This window comes from Halichoerus grypus, chromosome 14, assembly GCF_964656455.1.
Source record: "Halichoerus grypus chromosome 14, mHalGry1.hap1.1, whole genome shotgun sequence".
NCBI lineage: Eukaryota > Metazoa > Chordata > Mammalia > Carnivora > Phocidae > Halichoerus > Halichoerus grypus.
This window is the reverse complement of record NC_135725.1, coordinates 18506913-18523237: the sequence shown is the minus strand read 5'-3', so window position 1 is coordinate 18523237 and position 16325 is coordinate 18506913. Positions and strand designations below refer to the sequence as shown.

The window sequence follows — 16325 nt, the reverse complement described above, 5'->3', positions numbered from 1 at the left end:
AAATATTAGAATAATTGGGATCCCAGAAGAAGAGAGAGAGGGGCAGAAAGTATATTGGAGCAAATTATAGCAGAGAACTTCCCTAACTTGGGGAAGGAAACAGGCATCAAAATCCAGGAGGCATGGAGAAACACCTTCAAAATCAATAAAAATAGGTCAGCACCCCGATATCTAACAGTAAAACTTACAAGTCTCAGAGACAAAGAGAAAATCCTGAAAGCAGCTAGGGACAAGAGATCTGTAACCTACAATGGAAGAAACATTAGATTGGTAACAGAGACCTGGCAGGCCAGAAAGGACTGGCATGATGTATTCAGAGCACTAAATGAGAAAAATATGCAGCCAAGAATACTATATCCAGCTAGGCTGTCACTGAAAATTGAAGGAGAGATAAAAAGCTTCCAGGACAAACAAAAACTAAAGGAATTTGCAAACACAAAACCAGCCCTACAAGAAATATTGAAAGGGGTCCTCTAAGCAAAGAGAGCCTAAACACAACATAGACCAGAAAGGAATACAGACAATATACAGTAACAGTCACCTTACAGGCAATACAGTGGCACTAAATTCATATCTTTCAATAGTTACCCTGAACGTAAATGGGCTAAATGCCCCAATCAAAAGACACAGGCGACCAGACTGGATAAAAAAACAAGACCCATCGATATGCTGTCTGCAAGAGACTCATTTTAGACCCAAAGACACCCCCAGATTGAAAGTGAGGGGGTGGAAAACCATTTACCATACTAAAGGACACCAAAAGTAAGCTGGGGTGGCAATCCTTATATCAGACAAATTAGATTTTAAACCAAAGACTATAATAAGAGATGATGAAGGACACTATATCCTACTTAAAGGGTCTATCCACCAAGAAGATCTAACAATTGTAAATATCTATGCCCCTAACATGGGAGCAGCCAATTATATAAGCCAATTAATAACAAAAGCAAACACATCGACAATACAATAATAGTAGGGGACTTTAACACCCCCCTTACTGAAAATGGACAGATCATCTAAGCAAAAGATCAACAAGGAAATAAAGACTTTAAATGACACACTGGACCAAATGGACTTCACAGATATATTCAGAACATTCCATCCCAAAGCAACGGAATACACATTCTTCTCTAGTGCTCATGGAACATTCTCCAAAATAGATCACATCCTAGGTCACAAATCAGGTCTCAACTGGTACCAAAAGATTGGGATCATTCCTTGCATATTTTCGGAGCACAATGCTTTGAAACTAGAACTCAATCACAAGAGGAAAGTCAGAAAGAACTCAAATACATGGAGGCTAAAGAGCATCCTACTAAAGAATGAATGGGTCAACCAGGAAATTAAAGAAGAATTAAAAAAATTCACGGAAACAAATGCAAATGAAAACACAACTGTTCAAAATCTTTGGGATGCAGCTAAGGCAGTCCTAAGTGGAGAGTATATAGCAATGCAAGCCTTTCTCAAGAAACAAGAAAGGTCTCAAATACACAACCTAACCCTACACCTAAAGGAGCTGGAGAGAGAACAGCAAATAAAGCCTAAACCCAGCAGGAGAAGAGAAATAATAAAGATCAGAGCAGAAATCAATGAAATAGAAACCAAAAGAACAGTAGAACAGATCAACGAAACTAAGATCTGGTTCTCTGAAAGAATTAGTAAGAGTGATAAACCCCTGGCCAGACTTCTCAAAAAGAAAAGAGAAATGACCCACATAAATAAAATCATGAATGAAAGAGGAGAGATCATAACCAACACCAAAGAAATACAAACAATTATAAGAACATATTATGAGCAACTATATGCCAGCAAATTAGATAATCTGAAAGAAATGAATGCATTCCTAGAGATGTATCAACTACCAAAACTGAACCGGGAAGAAAGAGAAAACCTGAGCAGACCTATGACCACTAAGGAAATTGAAGTAGTCATCAAAAATCTCCCAAAAAACAAAAGCCCAGGGCCAGATGGCTTCCCAGGGGAATTCTACCAAACATTTAAAGAAGAATTAATATTGATTCTTCTGAAACTGTTCCAAAAAATAGAAATGGAAGGAAAACTTCCAAACTTGTTTTATGAGGCCACCATTACCTTGATCCCAAAACCAGACAAAGACCACATCAAAAAGGAGAATTACATACCAATATCCCTGATGAACATGGATGCAAAAATTCTCACCAAAATACTAGCCAATAGGATCCAACAGTACATTAAAAGGATTATTCACCATGACCAAGTGGGATTTATCCCTGGGCTGCAAGGTTGGTTCAACATCCGCAAATCAATCAGTGTGATACAATACATTAATAAAAGAAAGAACAAGAACCATATGATCCTCTCAATAGATGCAGAAAAAGCATTTGACAAAGTACAGCATCCTTTCTTGATCAAAACTCTTCAGAGTATAGGTACAGAGGATACATACCTCAATACCATAAAAGCCATCTATGAAAAACCCACAGCCAATATCATTCTCAAAGGGGAAAAACTGAGAGCTTTCCCCCTAAGGTCAGGAACGTGGCAGGGATGTCCACTATTACCACTGCTATTCAACATAGTATTAGAAGTCCTAGCCACAGCAATCAGACAACAAAAAGAAATAAAAGGCATCCGAATCGGCAAAGAAGAAGTCAAACCCTCACTCTTTGCAGATGATATGATACTCTATGTGCAAAACCCAAAAGACTCTACCCCAAAACTGCTAGAACTCATACAGGAATTCAGTAAAGTGGCAGGATATAAAATCAATGCACAGAAATCAGTGGCATTCCTAATCACCACCACCAAGACAGAAGAAAGAGAAATTAAGGAGTCGGCCCCATTTACAACTGCACCCAAAACCGTAAGATACCTAGGAATAAATCTAACCAAAGAGGCAAAGGATCTGTACTCAGAAAACTATAAAATACTCATGAAAGAAATTGAGGAAGACACTAAGAAATGGAAAAACGTTCCATGCTCATGAATTGGAAGAACAAATATTGTGAAGATGTCAATGCCACCTAGAGCAATCTACACATTCAATGCAATCCCTATCAAAGTACCATCCACAGGAGAACACAGGCAGCAACCTCTTCGACCTCAGCCACAGCAACTTCTTTCTAGAAACATCACCAAAGGCAAGGGAAGCAAGGGCAAAAATGAACTATTGGGACTTCATCAAGATAAAAAGCTCTTGCACAGCAAAGGAAACAGTCAACAAAACCAAAAGACAACCGACAGAATGGGAGAAGATATTTGCAAATGACGTATTAGATAAAGGGCTAGTATCCAAAATCTATAAAGAACTTATCAAACTCAACACCCAAAGAACAAATGATTCAATCAAGAAATGGGCAAAAGACATGAACATTTTTCCAAAGAAGACATCCAAATGGCCAACGACACATGAAAAAGTGCTCAACATCACTTGGCATCAGGGAAATCCAAATCAAAACCTCAAGGAGATACCACCTCACACCAGTCAAAATGGCTAAAATTAAGTCACGAAACGACAGATGTTGGCAGGGATGCGGAGAAAGGGGAACCCTCCTGCACTGTTGGTGGGAATGCAAGCTGGTGCAGCCACTCTGGAAAACAGTATGGAGGTTCCTCAAAAAGTTGAAAATAGAGCTACCCTACGACCCAGCAATTGCACTACTGGGGTATTTACCCCAAAGATACAAATGTAGTGATCCAAAGGGGTACGTGCCCCCCGATGTTTATAGTAGCAATGTCCACAACAGCCAAACTATGGAAAGAGCCAAGATGTCCATCGACAGATGAATGGATAAAGAAGAAGTGGTATATATATACAATGGACTATTATGCAGCCATCAAAAGGAATGAAATCTTGCCATTTGCAACGACGTGGATGGAACTGGAGGGTATTATGCTGAGCAAAATAAGTCAATCAGAGAAAGACATGTATCATATGATCTCACTGATATGAGGAATTCTTAATCTCAGGAAACAAACTGAGGGATGCTGGAGTGGTGGGGGGTGGGAAGGATGGGGTGGCTGGGTGACGGACATTGGGGAGGGTATGTGCTATGGTGAGCACTGTGAATTGTGTAAGACTGATGAATCACAGACCTGTACCTCTGAAACAAATAATACATTATATGTTAAAAAAAAAAAAAAAAGATAGTAGGAAGGGAAAAATGAAAGGGGGGAAATCAGAGCGGGAGACGAACCATGAGAGACTGTGGACTCTGAGAAACAAACTGAGGGTTCTAGAGGGGAGGAGGGGTGGGGGGATGGGTCAGCCTGGTGATGGGTATTAAAGAGGGCACGTATTGAATGGAGCACTGGGTGTTATACGCAAACAATGAATCATTGAACACTACATCAAAAACTAAAGATGTAATGCATGGTTATTAAAAAAGTAATAGTTTAAAAAGAAATTATCTCATAAAGTGAGTACATTTTTACTCATCATTTTTATCTCTATATTTCTCCTAAAACTTTACCTTATTCATGTGTGCGAGTTGAAAAAGTTATCAGTCTAAAAATATATCTGCATTCCTTGAGAAAAATCACAAGCTTTTTTTTACCTCCAATAGACTAAATATATATAATTAGTTCCATATATCCTAGTTTAACGTAGATACATATTATGAATCTGTCTCAATGTATCTAAACTTTTCAATTTTTTTTATACATAGTAGTTGTACAACCTGAAAATGGGGGCACCAAAATACTACATACCAAATAGCAGAGGACTTCCTTTATATTTGCCTTAAATGTTTTAAGCTCAAATTTCAAAGGATGCTGCCTGATACTTGCACAGCTCCAGAGTTTTATATAGTATCATATTCACTTTATACTGCTCCAGCTCACTAAATTGAAATCAAATGCTTCTCAGTTTTGATCTTTCTAAATCATTTAGTTTCTGCCTTTTATTATTTTAGCTGTACTTCTCTGATCCTAACCTAAGGCAATTTTAGTATCATTAGAATACTAGTTCAAATGGCTTTCCCGATATATTTTCCCTTTATTGGTCATGTCTGACTATAATGCACTGGGATCAGAGAGTGGCAAAATATGGTCATTGGGTAATTCAGCCTGTTACTTACTTTGATAAATTAAGTATTATTGGACACACCCATGCTTGTTTTCATTATGTACTGTTTATGGCTACATTCATCCTAAAACAGTAGAGTTGAATAGTTATGACTAACAATATGGAATTCAAGCCTAAAATGTTTACTATATGGCCCTTTACAGAAAAAAACTGCAACTGCTACATTGGATTGATCTCTCATGATCTTCCTCTATCTATTTAGATAGATAGAAGTATTTTAATCAGTTATTTCAATTGTTTCTATACTATACATATTCCCTGCATTACAGTACATAAATTATTCCTAATTGTATACTAGTAAATAGAGCAATCCAAAGCGAGGTCCCTCAATAATATCAACTTCTTTTTTCTGGTACTCCCTAACTTCCTAGCGTCTAGCATACATAGAAATAAGCTAAAAAGGAATCAATTCATACTCATGTTTACAACAGGAAATCACATATATCTTTGTTCTTTACCACACACTGACAAACTTTACAAGAAATGTTACACAACAGTAAATCGGCAGTGGGACCTCTGGCTAAGAACTAAAGAGCCAAAGCCGCATATCTAAAATCAAACTACACCTAGTACTGGATTATGAAAAAAAACAGCAGAATGTGTAGAATGGCTTTCTTTCCTCCTCTTTCTCAAGCCAAATTCCTGACATTCCTCTGCCTTAAGATTCTCAGAGTGCAGTCTGATTTCCTAGAAGAAGGAAGTCTAGGAGAACAAGATTTAGTACACTATACTATCTTTGCTAGTGGACAGAGTCACTGTACTTTCTCTTTCATGTGACAAGAGCAGTAAGTAATAGTAGCCACATCCATAGCATATGGGAAAAGGCCAGGCTGTTGAGTGCTTACCTCTATCCTTCTCCCTATGCTTCAGACACAAAGCCTTGAGCACTACTTTATGAGCATTCTCTTCTTGTAACAATCCTCTGAGGCTGTTTGGCAAGTGTTAGATGGGGTTTTGATTAAATTATAAAATAGATGTCTGGCTGAGATTTCAATGTTTGCAAGGGAGAGAAAAAGTACTGGTGGAAAGAAATGAAAGTGTTAGGTACAATCTAAAACTATTTAGGACTACATCAGCTTAACAGTTCAGTAGAGTTCAACAGACTTCTTTATGTAGAACCCTCGGCTCAGAGTTTCAGCTAACAATAAATTTTAAGGATCTCAGTAAAGATAAACATATTTATATGAAAAATGTAAATCAAGTATTACTTATTACAGTTTTGATTATAACTACTTTTTATTTTCTATGGGATTTAAAGACAAATGCATAAAATTATAAATCTATGTTAAATGGGTGCACAATATATAAGGATGTAATATGTGACAGCAGTAACATAAAATGAAGGGGGTGGAACAGTAAAGAAGATTTTTTGTACACCATTCCAGTTAAGTTGGTATCAATTTTAAGTGGATTGTTACAACTTTACAATGCCATATGTAATCTCCATAATAATAAAAAAATCTATAAAGCACACAAGGAAAACAGAAGGGAATCAAACCATGTCACAAAAAAAAAAAAAATCAACTAAATGCAAATGAAGGCAGTAAGAGAAGAAATAAGGAACAAAAAAAGCTGTAAAACATGGAAATAAATAGCAAAATGACAAAAGTCCTTCCATATCGATATTTACTTTAAATGTAAATGCTTTAAGCTTTCAAATCCAAGATATAAATTGACAGAATGGATGAAAAAAATGAGATCCAATTATAGGCTGTCTGCCAGAGACTCAGTTTAGATCTAAGGACACAAACAGTTTGAAAGTTAAAGAACAGAAAAAAATATCCCATGCAAGTAATAAATATAAGAAATCAGGAATAGCTTTAATAAAAGCAGTCAGAAGAGTTTATAAGTCAAAATCTGTACTAGAGACAAAGGACATCATTATACAATGATAAAAAGGTAATTTCACTAATAATATATTTGCATCAAACATCAAATATATGAATCAAATACTGACAGAATTGCGGAAAGAAACAGATCTACAGTCATCAGACTTCAATACCCCATTCCAATAGCTGATGTAACAACCGGAGAGAAGCCCAGCAAGAGGACGAGAACAATGCTATTGACAAAAATGGACCAAAACGGCAGAATACACATTTTTCTTAAATGCACACAGAACATTCTCCAGGACAAACCATAAATAAGGACACAAACAAGTGTCAACTTTTTTAGAGGTTTGACATCACTGAAAGCATCTTTTCTCATCACAATGGAATGAAACTAGAAACCAAAGAAGGAAAATGTAAAATTCACAAATATGTGGAAATTAAACAACACACGTATTAAACAATAAGTCAAAGAAGAAATCACAAGGAAAAGATGAAAATATATTGAGACGAGTAAAAATGAAAACACAGAATATCAAAATTTATAGAATACAGCAAAAGCCACACTGAGGGAAATGTATGGCTGTAAACACTTATGTTAAAAAAAGATCTCAAATCGGGCGCCTGGGTGGCTCAGTCATTAAGCATCTGCCTTCGGCTCAGGTCATGATCCCAGGGTCCTGGGATCGAGCCCCGCATTGGGGTCCCTGCTCAGTCGGAAGCCTGCTTCTCCCTCTCCCTCTGCCTCTGCTTGTGTTCCCTCTCTCGCTGTCTCTTTCTTGGATATAACACCAAAAGCAAAGGCTACACATAAACTGGACTTAATATGTAAAACTTTTATGCATCACAGGACACTATTAAAAGAGTGACAAGGCAATCTACAAAATGAGAGAAAATATTTGCAAATCATTTATCTGATAGAGTTAACATGCAGAATATATTTAAAAACAAAACAAAAAACCTCCTGCAACTTAACAAAAATCCCAATTAAAGATGGGCAAAGGACCTGAAAAGATATTTCTCCAAAGAAATATGTAAACTGCCAGTAAGTACCTGAAAATTACCTAATCAGTAATCATTAGGAAAATGCAATTGAAAACTCTAATTAGATACTACTTCATATGTATTGGGGAGGGCTATTTTTAAAAATAAGAAAATAAGAGGTGGAAAAATTGGAACCCGTGCGCACTGCTCATGGAAATATAATGGTACAGCTGCTATGGAAAACAAGTAGGGCAGTTCGTCAAAAAATTAAAAATAAAATTATCTTATGATCCAGAAATTCCACTTCTGAATATATAAACAGAAAAATTTAGAGCAAGGACTCGAACAGATATTTGTATATCAATCTTCACGGCAGCATTATTACACCAGCTAAATTTCATTGGAATAATCCAAATGTCCACTGACAGATGAAGAGATAAACAAAATGTGATCTAAATATATGCAGTAGAATATTTTTCAGCCTTAAAAACAAATGAATTTCTGGTATATGCTACAATATGGATAAACCTTGAAGGCATTATGCTACGTACAATAACTCAGACACAGGACAAACATTGCATGGTTCCATTTACGTAAGGTACCCAGAGTAGCCAGATTTATAGAGAGATAATCAATCATGACTGCCATCGGCTGGGGGAGTGGGGAATTATTATTTTACGAATACAGTTTCAGTTTGGGAAGATGACAAAGTTATGGAGATGGATGGTGATGGATGTGAATGTACTTAATGCCACTGAATTATACACTTAAAAATAAAGTTTATGTTACATATATTTTACCACACACACAAAAAAATCAGTGAAATATGGTATTTCCTTAGAAAATCTACAATCTCACGAAAGAGACAATACATACTTGGGCATCCTTATATCCATGAAAACCATGGCCTTAGAGAGCTCCACATTGAAGTGCATAGGTACCAAAATATGCTGTGTAGATACACTGAGTTTTCGTGCTTCTCTCCAATCATCGCCTAATTATGGAAAACAATACATGTTTATTTAGCACACATATAATTTGAAAGACAGATTAAACCTAAAATCACTATTAATACTTTGTAGTCATATACTGCATGGTATGGAAAAATCTTCCTACATCTAGATAATCTTAATGCCATCTTCCCAGGTACACACAATGAGCAGGTAAATTCATTTCCCTTTCACTCCTTTTGCTGCTTCAAAGACTCTCTGTTTCAATAAGAAAAGGCTTATTAAAAAACCAACACAGTTTAATCAAATCTAATGTGCATCCATTTACCGTCACTACACCCAGCAGATACTTCACCCAAAAAACAACATGGCTCTAAGGCAATAATGAAAAAGGTAGATAAAAGCACAGTTCTTCTGTATTAATAAAAGCTACCAATTATTCGAGATTTGTAATAGGCACTGTTCTAGGCAATGTTTAAATTCTCATTTAATTCTCACAATGATGTTTAATCATCTCATTTTAGAAAACTGAAACTCAGGAACTTTTAATTTGCTTATGATCAAAGGGCTAGTGTCTGATACAAGCTGAAATTTACATGCAGATCTGTTAACATGATATTTGTGTGATACAATGCATCTTCATATACATTACACCTCATTTGAGCCTAATAATTGAGTAAGAAAAAGTCCTCAATCAAGGAAGACCAAGCCAATGAAAGATTAGATGCAGAAAAAGGTAGTAAAATGAACTCTATTACAATTTTTAAAATTCTAACAGTATCAGGATTAATGAAATATTTCCTTCTATTCTCAGTATTTATCAAGAGAGTTTATGACAATTACCTAAAGTAACCCCAATGTCAAAAATACATTGCTCTAAAAAAGATTCAATTATTTAAGAACAGTTAACACTTATAAAAACAATTCTAAGGAATTTCAATAATTTTCAGACGATAATGGAATACTTCAAATTTTTCTTCACAAAGCATCTCTATATCGTAAATATTAAGTATACTTCATGGAGTTCAAAAATAAATGACCAAAGTGTACCAAACATACCATAATACTGTTATTTATTACTTGAAAAAAAAACTTACGGGTTTTTTATAAATAATTTATATTTGCCACCCACTACACTTCTGGGCTTCTCCTACACCAACTAGAATATGATAAAAACAGAAATCAAGTTTATTATCCTAAAACAAATATAAAGAAAATAAAAATGTCCCAGAAATATATAATTTAACACTTTTAATAACCATTACTTTGGGTTCTCATTGTTTCTTTTTATTGGTTAGCTCAGATAATTAAAATTTGACCATATACACACGGATCTCTAAAACATTCACCAATCCAACACTGATGAATTATCTAAATGTTTATGTTTACTAACACACCAGGGATTCAGAAACAGTATGACACAGCAAAAGGAGGGCTCAACTAGCCTCAAATCTCTCACTATCTACTTTGAGTGGCTCCTGACAAGTCAATTTCTGGCTCTGTTGACTTCATCGAAAAACTAGATCTGAATCAGGGACTCCATCAAAAGTGAATGGGGTAAAGGTATGCCTGTGATACCCTCCTCAATCCTCCTAACATCTTCCTTGGTCTTTGTGTGGCTCTTTATGGCCTAGAGGGTCAGAGGCCCCAGGCTGGAATGCCTCTGGCTGTGAGCAGACTCTTCTGATTATCATGTATAAAACACATATTTTAAATATGTGCCAATGTTTTCCAACCTTCTCCAAAGGATTTCTCAATTTCAGCACTATTGATACTTGGGCCAAGTAAGTGTTGTGGGGTGGCTTTCCTCTACATTGTATGAACTTTAGCAGCATCCCTGACTTCCACTCACTAGATGCTAGTAATGCCCCTACTCCTCACCCGTGACAATCAAAAATGTCTCCAGACACTGACAAAGTCTCTTGAGCAGTAAAATCAAATATCTGAGATATTGCTCCTAGACACTATCTACTATTACTTCTAATTCAAAAGTATAAAAGTTTTATTTTTTTAAAGATTTTACTTATTTATGTGAGAGCGAGAAAGAGAATAGGGAGAGGAAGGGGGAGGGGCTGAGGGAGAAGTAGACTCCCCACCGAGCAAGGAGCCCAACACAGGACTCAATCCCAGGACCCTGAGATCATGACCTGAGCCGAAGGCAGACGCTTAACCAACTGAGCCACCCAGGTGTCCTAACAACTGAGCCACCCAGGTGTCCCAAAAATATAAAAGTTTTAATATATTTGGGATGAAGGTCTTCAGAGAAACTGTCTAAAAACCTAGTTAATCATTTCAGCAACATGAATCAATAAAGAATGCATTATATACTTACCAACTGTGCTGTAAAGCAGCTGTATGCTTGTAAGCTGAACATCAAAGGAATCATAAGCTCTATGCATGATCTCTTCAAGTCTGGCCCCAGCTGGTTTCATATCTGGCAATTCTGAACGACTTTTACTTGTCACCTTAAGTTAATTTTAACAGTTTAGATGATGCAAAATACTTCAAAATAAAAATATAAATTTTCTATCTTTAAGACTCTAACACAAAAATTTAATAGAAGGTAAGACAGACTCACAAGCTGACATGTAAGGCTAATAGAAATGTCTTTATGCATAACATGTATAACGAGAAGACCAGGGACAAAGTGAATTTTTACATACTAAGTTATATTGCTCAATTACGTAATTAAAAGAGGGAAACCAAGCCAGCCCTGGAGAACAATACATTTGAACCTTTTTTTATCTGATAAGAGACGAACAGAGCCTACATAATGTTTCTATGTCATGATGACAGATATTTTGATAGTTTTATAAGAAGAATAATCCAGAATTAAATATTAGGATAGCTAAATTGTAGTGCCAACTCTGCCATTTAGACAACCTCACATAAGTTATATTTGTACCATCTCCTTCGTGGCATACTATACATACTACTTTTTTCACTTAAACATCCTGGAGATCAATCACTCCACCACAGTATATAAAGATCTTACTCACTCGTGTGTGTGTGTGCGCGCACGCACGCACATGCCTTAGCATTTTCACCTCTATTTTATATAGCTCACGTGCAGCAGATTGTCAAAACTGATTATCTCTGAAGGGTAATGAATTTTAGATAAAAGGTTAAACAAATTGCCTAAGGTCACAAAACTAGATAGATACCTTACCCCTGACGTTATGCTCCTGCTACCAAACCACACTGCCCTTGAAACAATTCTATAGTCAAATATGAATAACTGTATAAATTTTATTATAAACCTAAATCCAGCAAGTGTTTATCTAATTATGAACTGAAGACTAAAAACAAAGAATAAAGGATAATGTCAATATCAAGGAAAGGCACATATTTGTTAGGTAGCTAGAAAAGCTTTCGAATATTACCTATCCTTCTTGGGTCTTTAAAATTCTTATAGCTATTTAATATACATTTAACAATCTAGAGCAGTCCCATAGAACTTTCTACAAGGATGGCACTGTTCTCTATGTATGCTGAAATAGCAGCCCCAAGGCACTTATGATCATTAAATTCTTGAATGTGGCTAATGTGACTAAAGAACTAATTTTATATGTTAATTTTAATCAGTATAAACACGTAGCCAGTGGGTACCACATAAAACAGTGCAGTTCTAGAAACACAGAAAAAAATGATTCTCTACTCAAAACTGAGGAAGAAAAATGTACATAATTGGATGGAAAGGGAAATGCTTAGGTATATTCAATCAGATTGTCTCTCAAGTTATGATTATTTAACAGAGATATTAAAATGTCAGTATCTAGGGGCGCCTGGGTGGCTCAGTCGTTAAGCATCTGCCTTCGGCTCAGGTCATGATCCCAGGGTCCTGGGATTGAGCCCCACATCGGGCTCCCTGCTCCACGGGAAGCCTGCTTCTCCCTCTCCCACTCCCCCTGCTTGCGTTCCCTCTCTCGCTGTGTATCTCTCTGTCAAATAAATAAATAAAATCTTTAAAAATAAAATAAAATAAAATGTCAGTATCTAGTTATATACACAAAAAATTTCAGAAGGATGAAGATTTGATTATTTCCAGAATCCCATTTGATGTATTTTAATAAGTAGCAATTTTACATTGAAAAGGAAATAATCTCCTCAAACATTACTCTCAAATTCTATAAATAAAATTCCTAGGTTCACCCCTAACCTGCAGAGTTCAAAATGATCATTTTGGTATCAGAAATGTAGAAAAACTACCTGGTTAAATGAAACTTAACATTGAAAGAAAGAATTTTCAAATCCTACAATCTACCATAAAGCTAATAATCACAATAGCAAATCAAACGATTTAAAAAACAAAATACATCTTAAACAGAGAAACACCTTTAAATATCATAATATAGGGCAAATGTTAGTATATACCTTTAGATGACCAAGATCCAAAAGTAGTAGATTTGATGTAGGGCTAAAAATTCCACCTTGTGGGATAATAACATATGAAGCCTTCAAATTAATTTTGAGATCAAGAACTTTCTGTGTTTCAATAATATACAGCAGACCTGCAGAAAATTTAAATTGAAAATAATGTGATGCATTAATTTTAAAAATACCTTGAGAAAATATTTTCAACATAATGTAATTTGTTAATCAATGTCTTTGTACACTCCTAATTCAATATAACTGAGTACAAAATTGTAATGGTTCCTCAAAGAAATGTTTCTAACCCACAAACTCAATTTGGGTAAAACCAGGGACATACATATCTAAAAAATCAAGTTCTATGAAACATTCAATAAGCTTGAAACTTAAGTACAGAACTGACTCAAAGCATAGTTAATTTTTTTCCCCAAAATGATCTGTATTCAAACACAACATGGTTTTACTCAAGTTAGTTTGTATGGTATGACAGGTAGGAGATTCCCAAGCAGCAACCAGAAAGGACATTCTGGCATTCAAGATTCTCAGTCTCACCGGTAAGCATTTTTCTATTTCCATCTCCACTGTAAGACTTCCTCAATCAAAATAATCTGTCTCAGGGCGCCTGGGTGGCTCAATCGTTAAGCTACTGCCTTCAGCTCAGGTCATGATCCCAGGGTCCTGGGATCGAGCCCCGCATTGGGCTCCCTGCTCCGCGGGAAGCCTGCTGCTCCCTCTGCCTCTGCCCCGCCCCCTGCTTGTGTTCCTGCTCTCGCTATGTCTCTGTCAAAGAAATAAAATCTTAAAAAATTTTTAAAAAATAAAATAATTTGTGTCATGTATTCCTGACTCCACAAATCCAAGTCCTGTACTCCCTAGAAGTCTTACCTCAGGCCTTACTTTCAATGAGAGCTTCCTGGATGCCAGGAGACATTGATCTGTCTAGTTTGTTTCTTAATGGAAGAAGGGGACGTTGAATAATTGGTTTTGGATTTAAGTCTACTGTGTCTCTCCTCTACTTCCCACTGCACTGAGAACAAAATCCTAATTGTTTAATATGACTTTCAAAGTCTTGTTTTACCAACACTATGCCTGCCTTTTTCACATCATTCCACTCCCCCTCGCTTACTACATTAGAACCAACCTAGCCTTCTGTAGCTGCCAAAATCACCCAATTCTGTCCCAGTGGTAAACTGTCTCACAGTTTACCACTGCTTTGAAGATTCTTCCTTATACTCTTCAGCTGGGTGGGTCCTACACACACATCTGGTCTTAATGTTACTTTTTCAAAGAGCTATTCCCTGACCCTGTCACCAAAACTATATGGAGATACCCATTATTCTCATTTCCTTCACAGCATCTGAGTCCATTAGCAGTTTGTTTCCCCCATCAGCTCCAAATTCACCCATGTGTCTGCCTTGTGAATGTAGATCTGAGCCTTTTCAATCCTTTTCTGTTGCAAATTAATACTGAAGGAGATAGGAAACCCTGGGGAGACACTGCAGGAAGAAAAGATGTTGCTTCCTGGTGTCAGTGTGCTCACTCAGCAATATCCTACAGTGGTGCGACTTCCCCCAAAACCAGGTGCATGCTGTGCACAAGTACCAACAGCATCCAACAGCCATCCTTTCCCTAAAAACCCCCCTTCAGTCAGTTTCACAGCAGAACGCATTCAGGGAGACACTCTCCCATGAACAGCTTCCCCATCACATCAGAGGGTAAGTTCCAGTAAGTTTCAAAGAGCAAGTTTCCAGCCACTTTCCCCAACACGCCATGAAACTCAGTCCTTGAGGAAGACAAGGATATCCTGCCAGGGGTGCAATGTCTGTGTGACAGCAATGGGTACTTTTTTTTTTTTTTTTTAAAGATTTTATTTATTTATTTGAGACAGAGAGAATGAGAGAGAGAGAGCACATGAGAGGGGAGAGGGTCAGAGGGAGAAGCAGGCCCCCCGCTGAGCAGGGAGCCCGATGCGGGACTCGATCCAGGGACTCCAGAATCATGACCTGAGCCGAAGGCAGTCGCTTAACCAACTGAGCCACCCAGGCGCCCAGCAGTGGGTACTTCTTACAGCTACTCTTCCTGGGTTCTTTAAAATTGCTTTTTAAGTGAATTTTAAATTTAAGTGGATAACGCTTAGTTTTATGTCTGTCCTATCTTAAGATTATAATATCCATCAAAGGGCTAAAGCTACATCTGTTTTTATCACTACTTTGCTCTCCAAAACTTAGCACAGTGTCCAATAGAGACACTATTATTAGAGACAGTCTGTTAACTTTAGAAGGTAAAATACTAAAGACTTCCACTTCTTAAAATATTTAACATCTGGAGAGGAGTCCAAGATGGTGGAAGACTAGGAGACCTTAGTTTCATCTGGTCCCAGGAATTCAGCTAGATAGCTATCAAATCATTATGAACTGGAGATCTCAACTGGAGATCTAAGAAAAGAATAGCTGCAAATCTACAAATAGAAAATCAACCACTTTCTGCAAGGTAGGAGGTGTGAAGAAGTGAATCCGAGGCAGCATGTGGGGAGATAAACCAAGGAGTGGGGGAGCCTCCAAAAGCTGGCTCAGGCAGTGAAGCAGGGGCGGAATCCTAGGTAAGACAGGGTGGTGTCAGGACCCTCGGGGTCACAGGAAGACCGGGGGTGCCTGAGTGTGGCAGAGCTCCCACGCATCAGAGTAGCCAGGGATGCCATAAACTGAACCATGGCACGGTCAGGCTACTGCTGTCCAAGCAGGGGCGCAACAAACAGCAGAACCAGGGAGTACCCGCTTCCTCCACCAAGAGGATCGGTATGGGAGAGTGCTGCAGGAGTCTGTAGGGTTTGGAGACTCAAAACGGGGTGAAGTGCCTGTGACAAAAATACTTGGTCACAAGCTGGGTGAGCATGGAATGCAGCCGGAGACCAGGGAGACAGGAGTGACTGCTTTTCTCTGAGGGGTCAGTGAAGAGTGCGGCCCCAAGCTCATGTTTTCATTGTCATCCTCTAAAGCTGCGAGGAAAGCCGTCAGGGAACAAAAGCCACATATAGCAAACCGGAGCAGATTACTTAGCCTGGCCCCCTGGCAAGGGCAGTGCAATTCCACCTGGGGAAAATACACTGGAGAATCAAAGCAACAGGCC

The 16325-nt window shown here is 37.5% G+C and overlaps 1 protein-coding gene across 4 annotated transcripts in view; it reads right to left on the bottom strand.

Annotated features, from left to right (window-relative positions):
• VPS13A (vacuolar protein sorting 13 homolog A) overlaps nucleotides 1–16325 on the bottom strand; it is a 268847-nt gene that overhangs the window by 164691 nt on the left and 87831 nt on the right. For all 4 annotated transcript variants that reach the window (XM_078061570.1, XM_036103219.2, XM_036103220.2 and 1 more), the window contains exons 20-22: nucleotides 13203–13339; nucleotides 11161–11293; nucleotides 8755–8872 (exon numbers count right to left, since the gene is read on the bottom strand). In XM_078061570.1, coding sequence (XP_077917696.1) covers nucleotides 8755–8872; nucleotides 11161–11293; nucleotides 13203–13339 — 388 coding nt within the window. The remainder of the gene's footprint in view (nucleotides 1–8754; nucleotides 8873–11160; nucleotides 11294–13202; nucleotides 13340–16325) is intronic.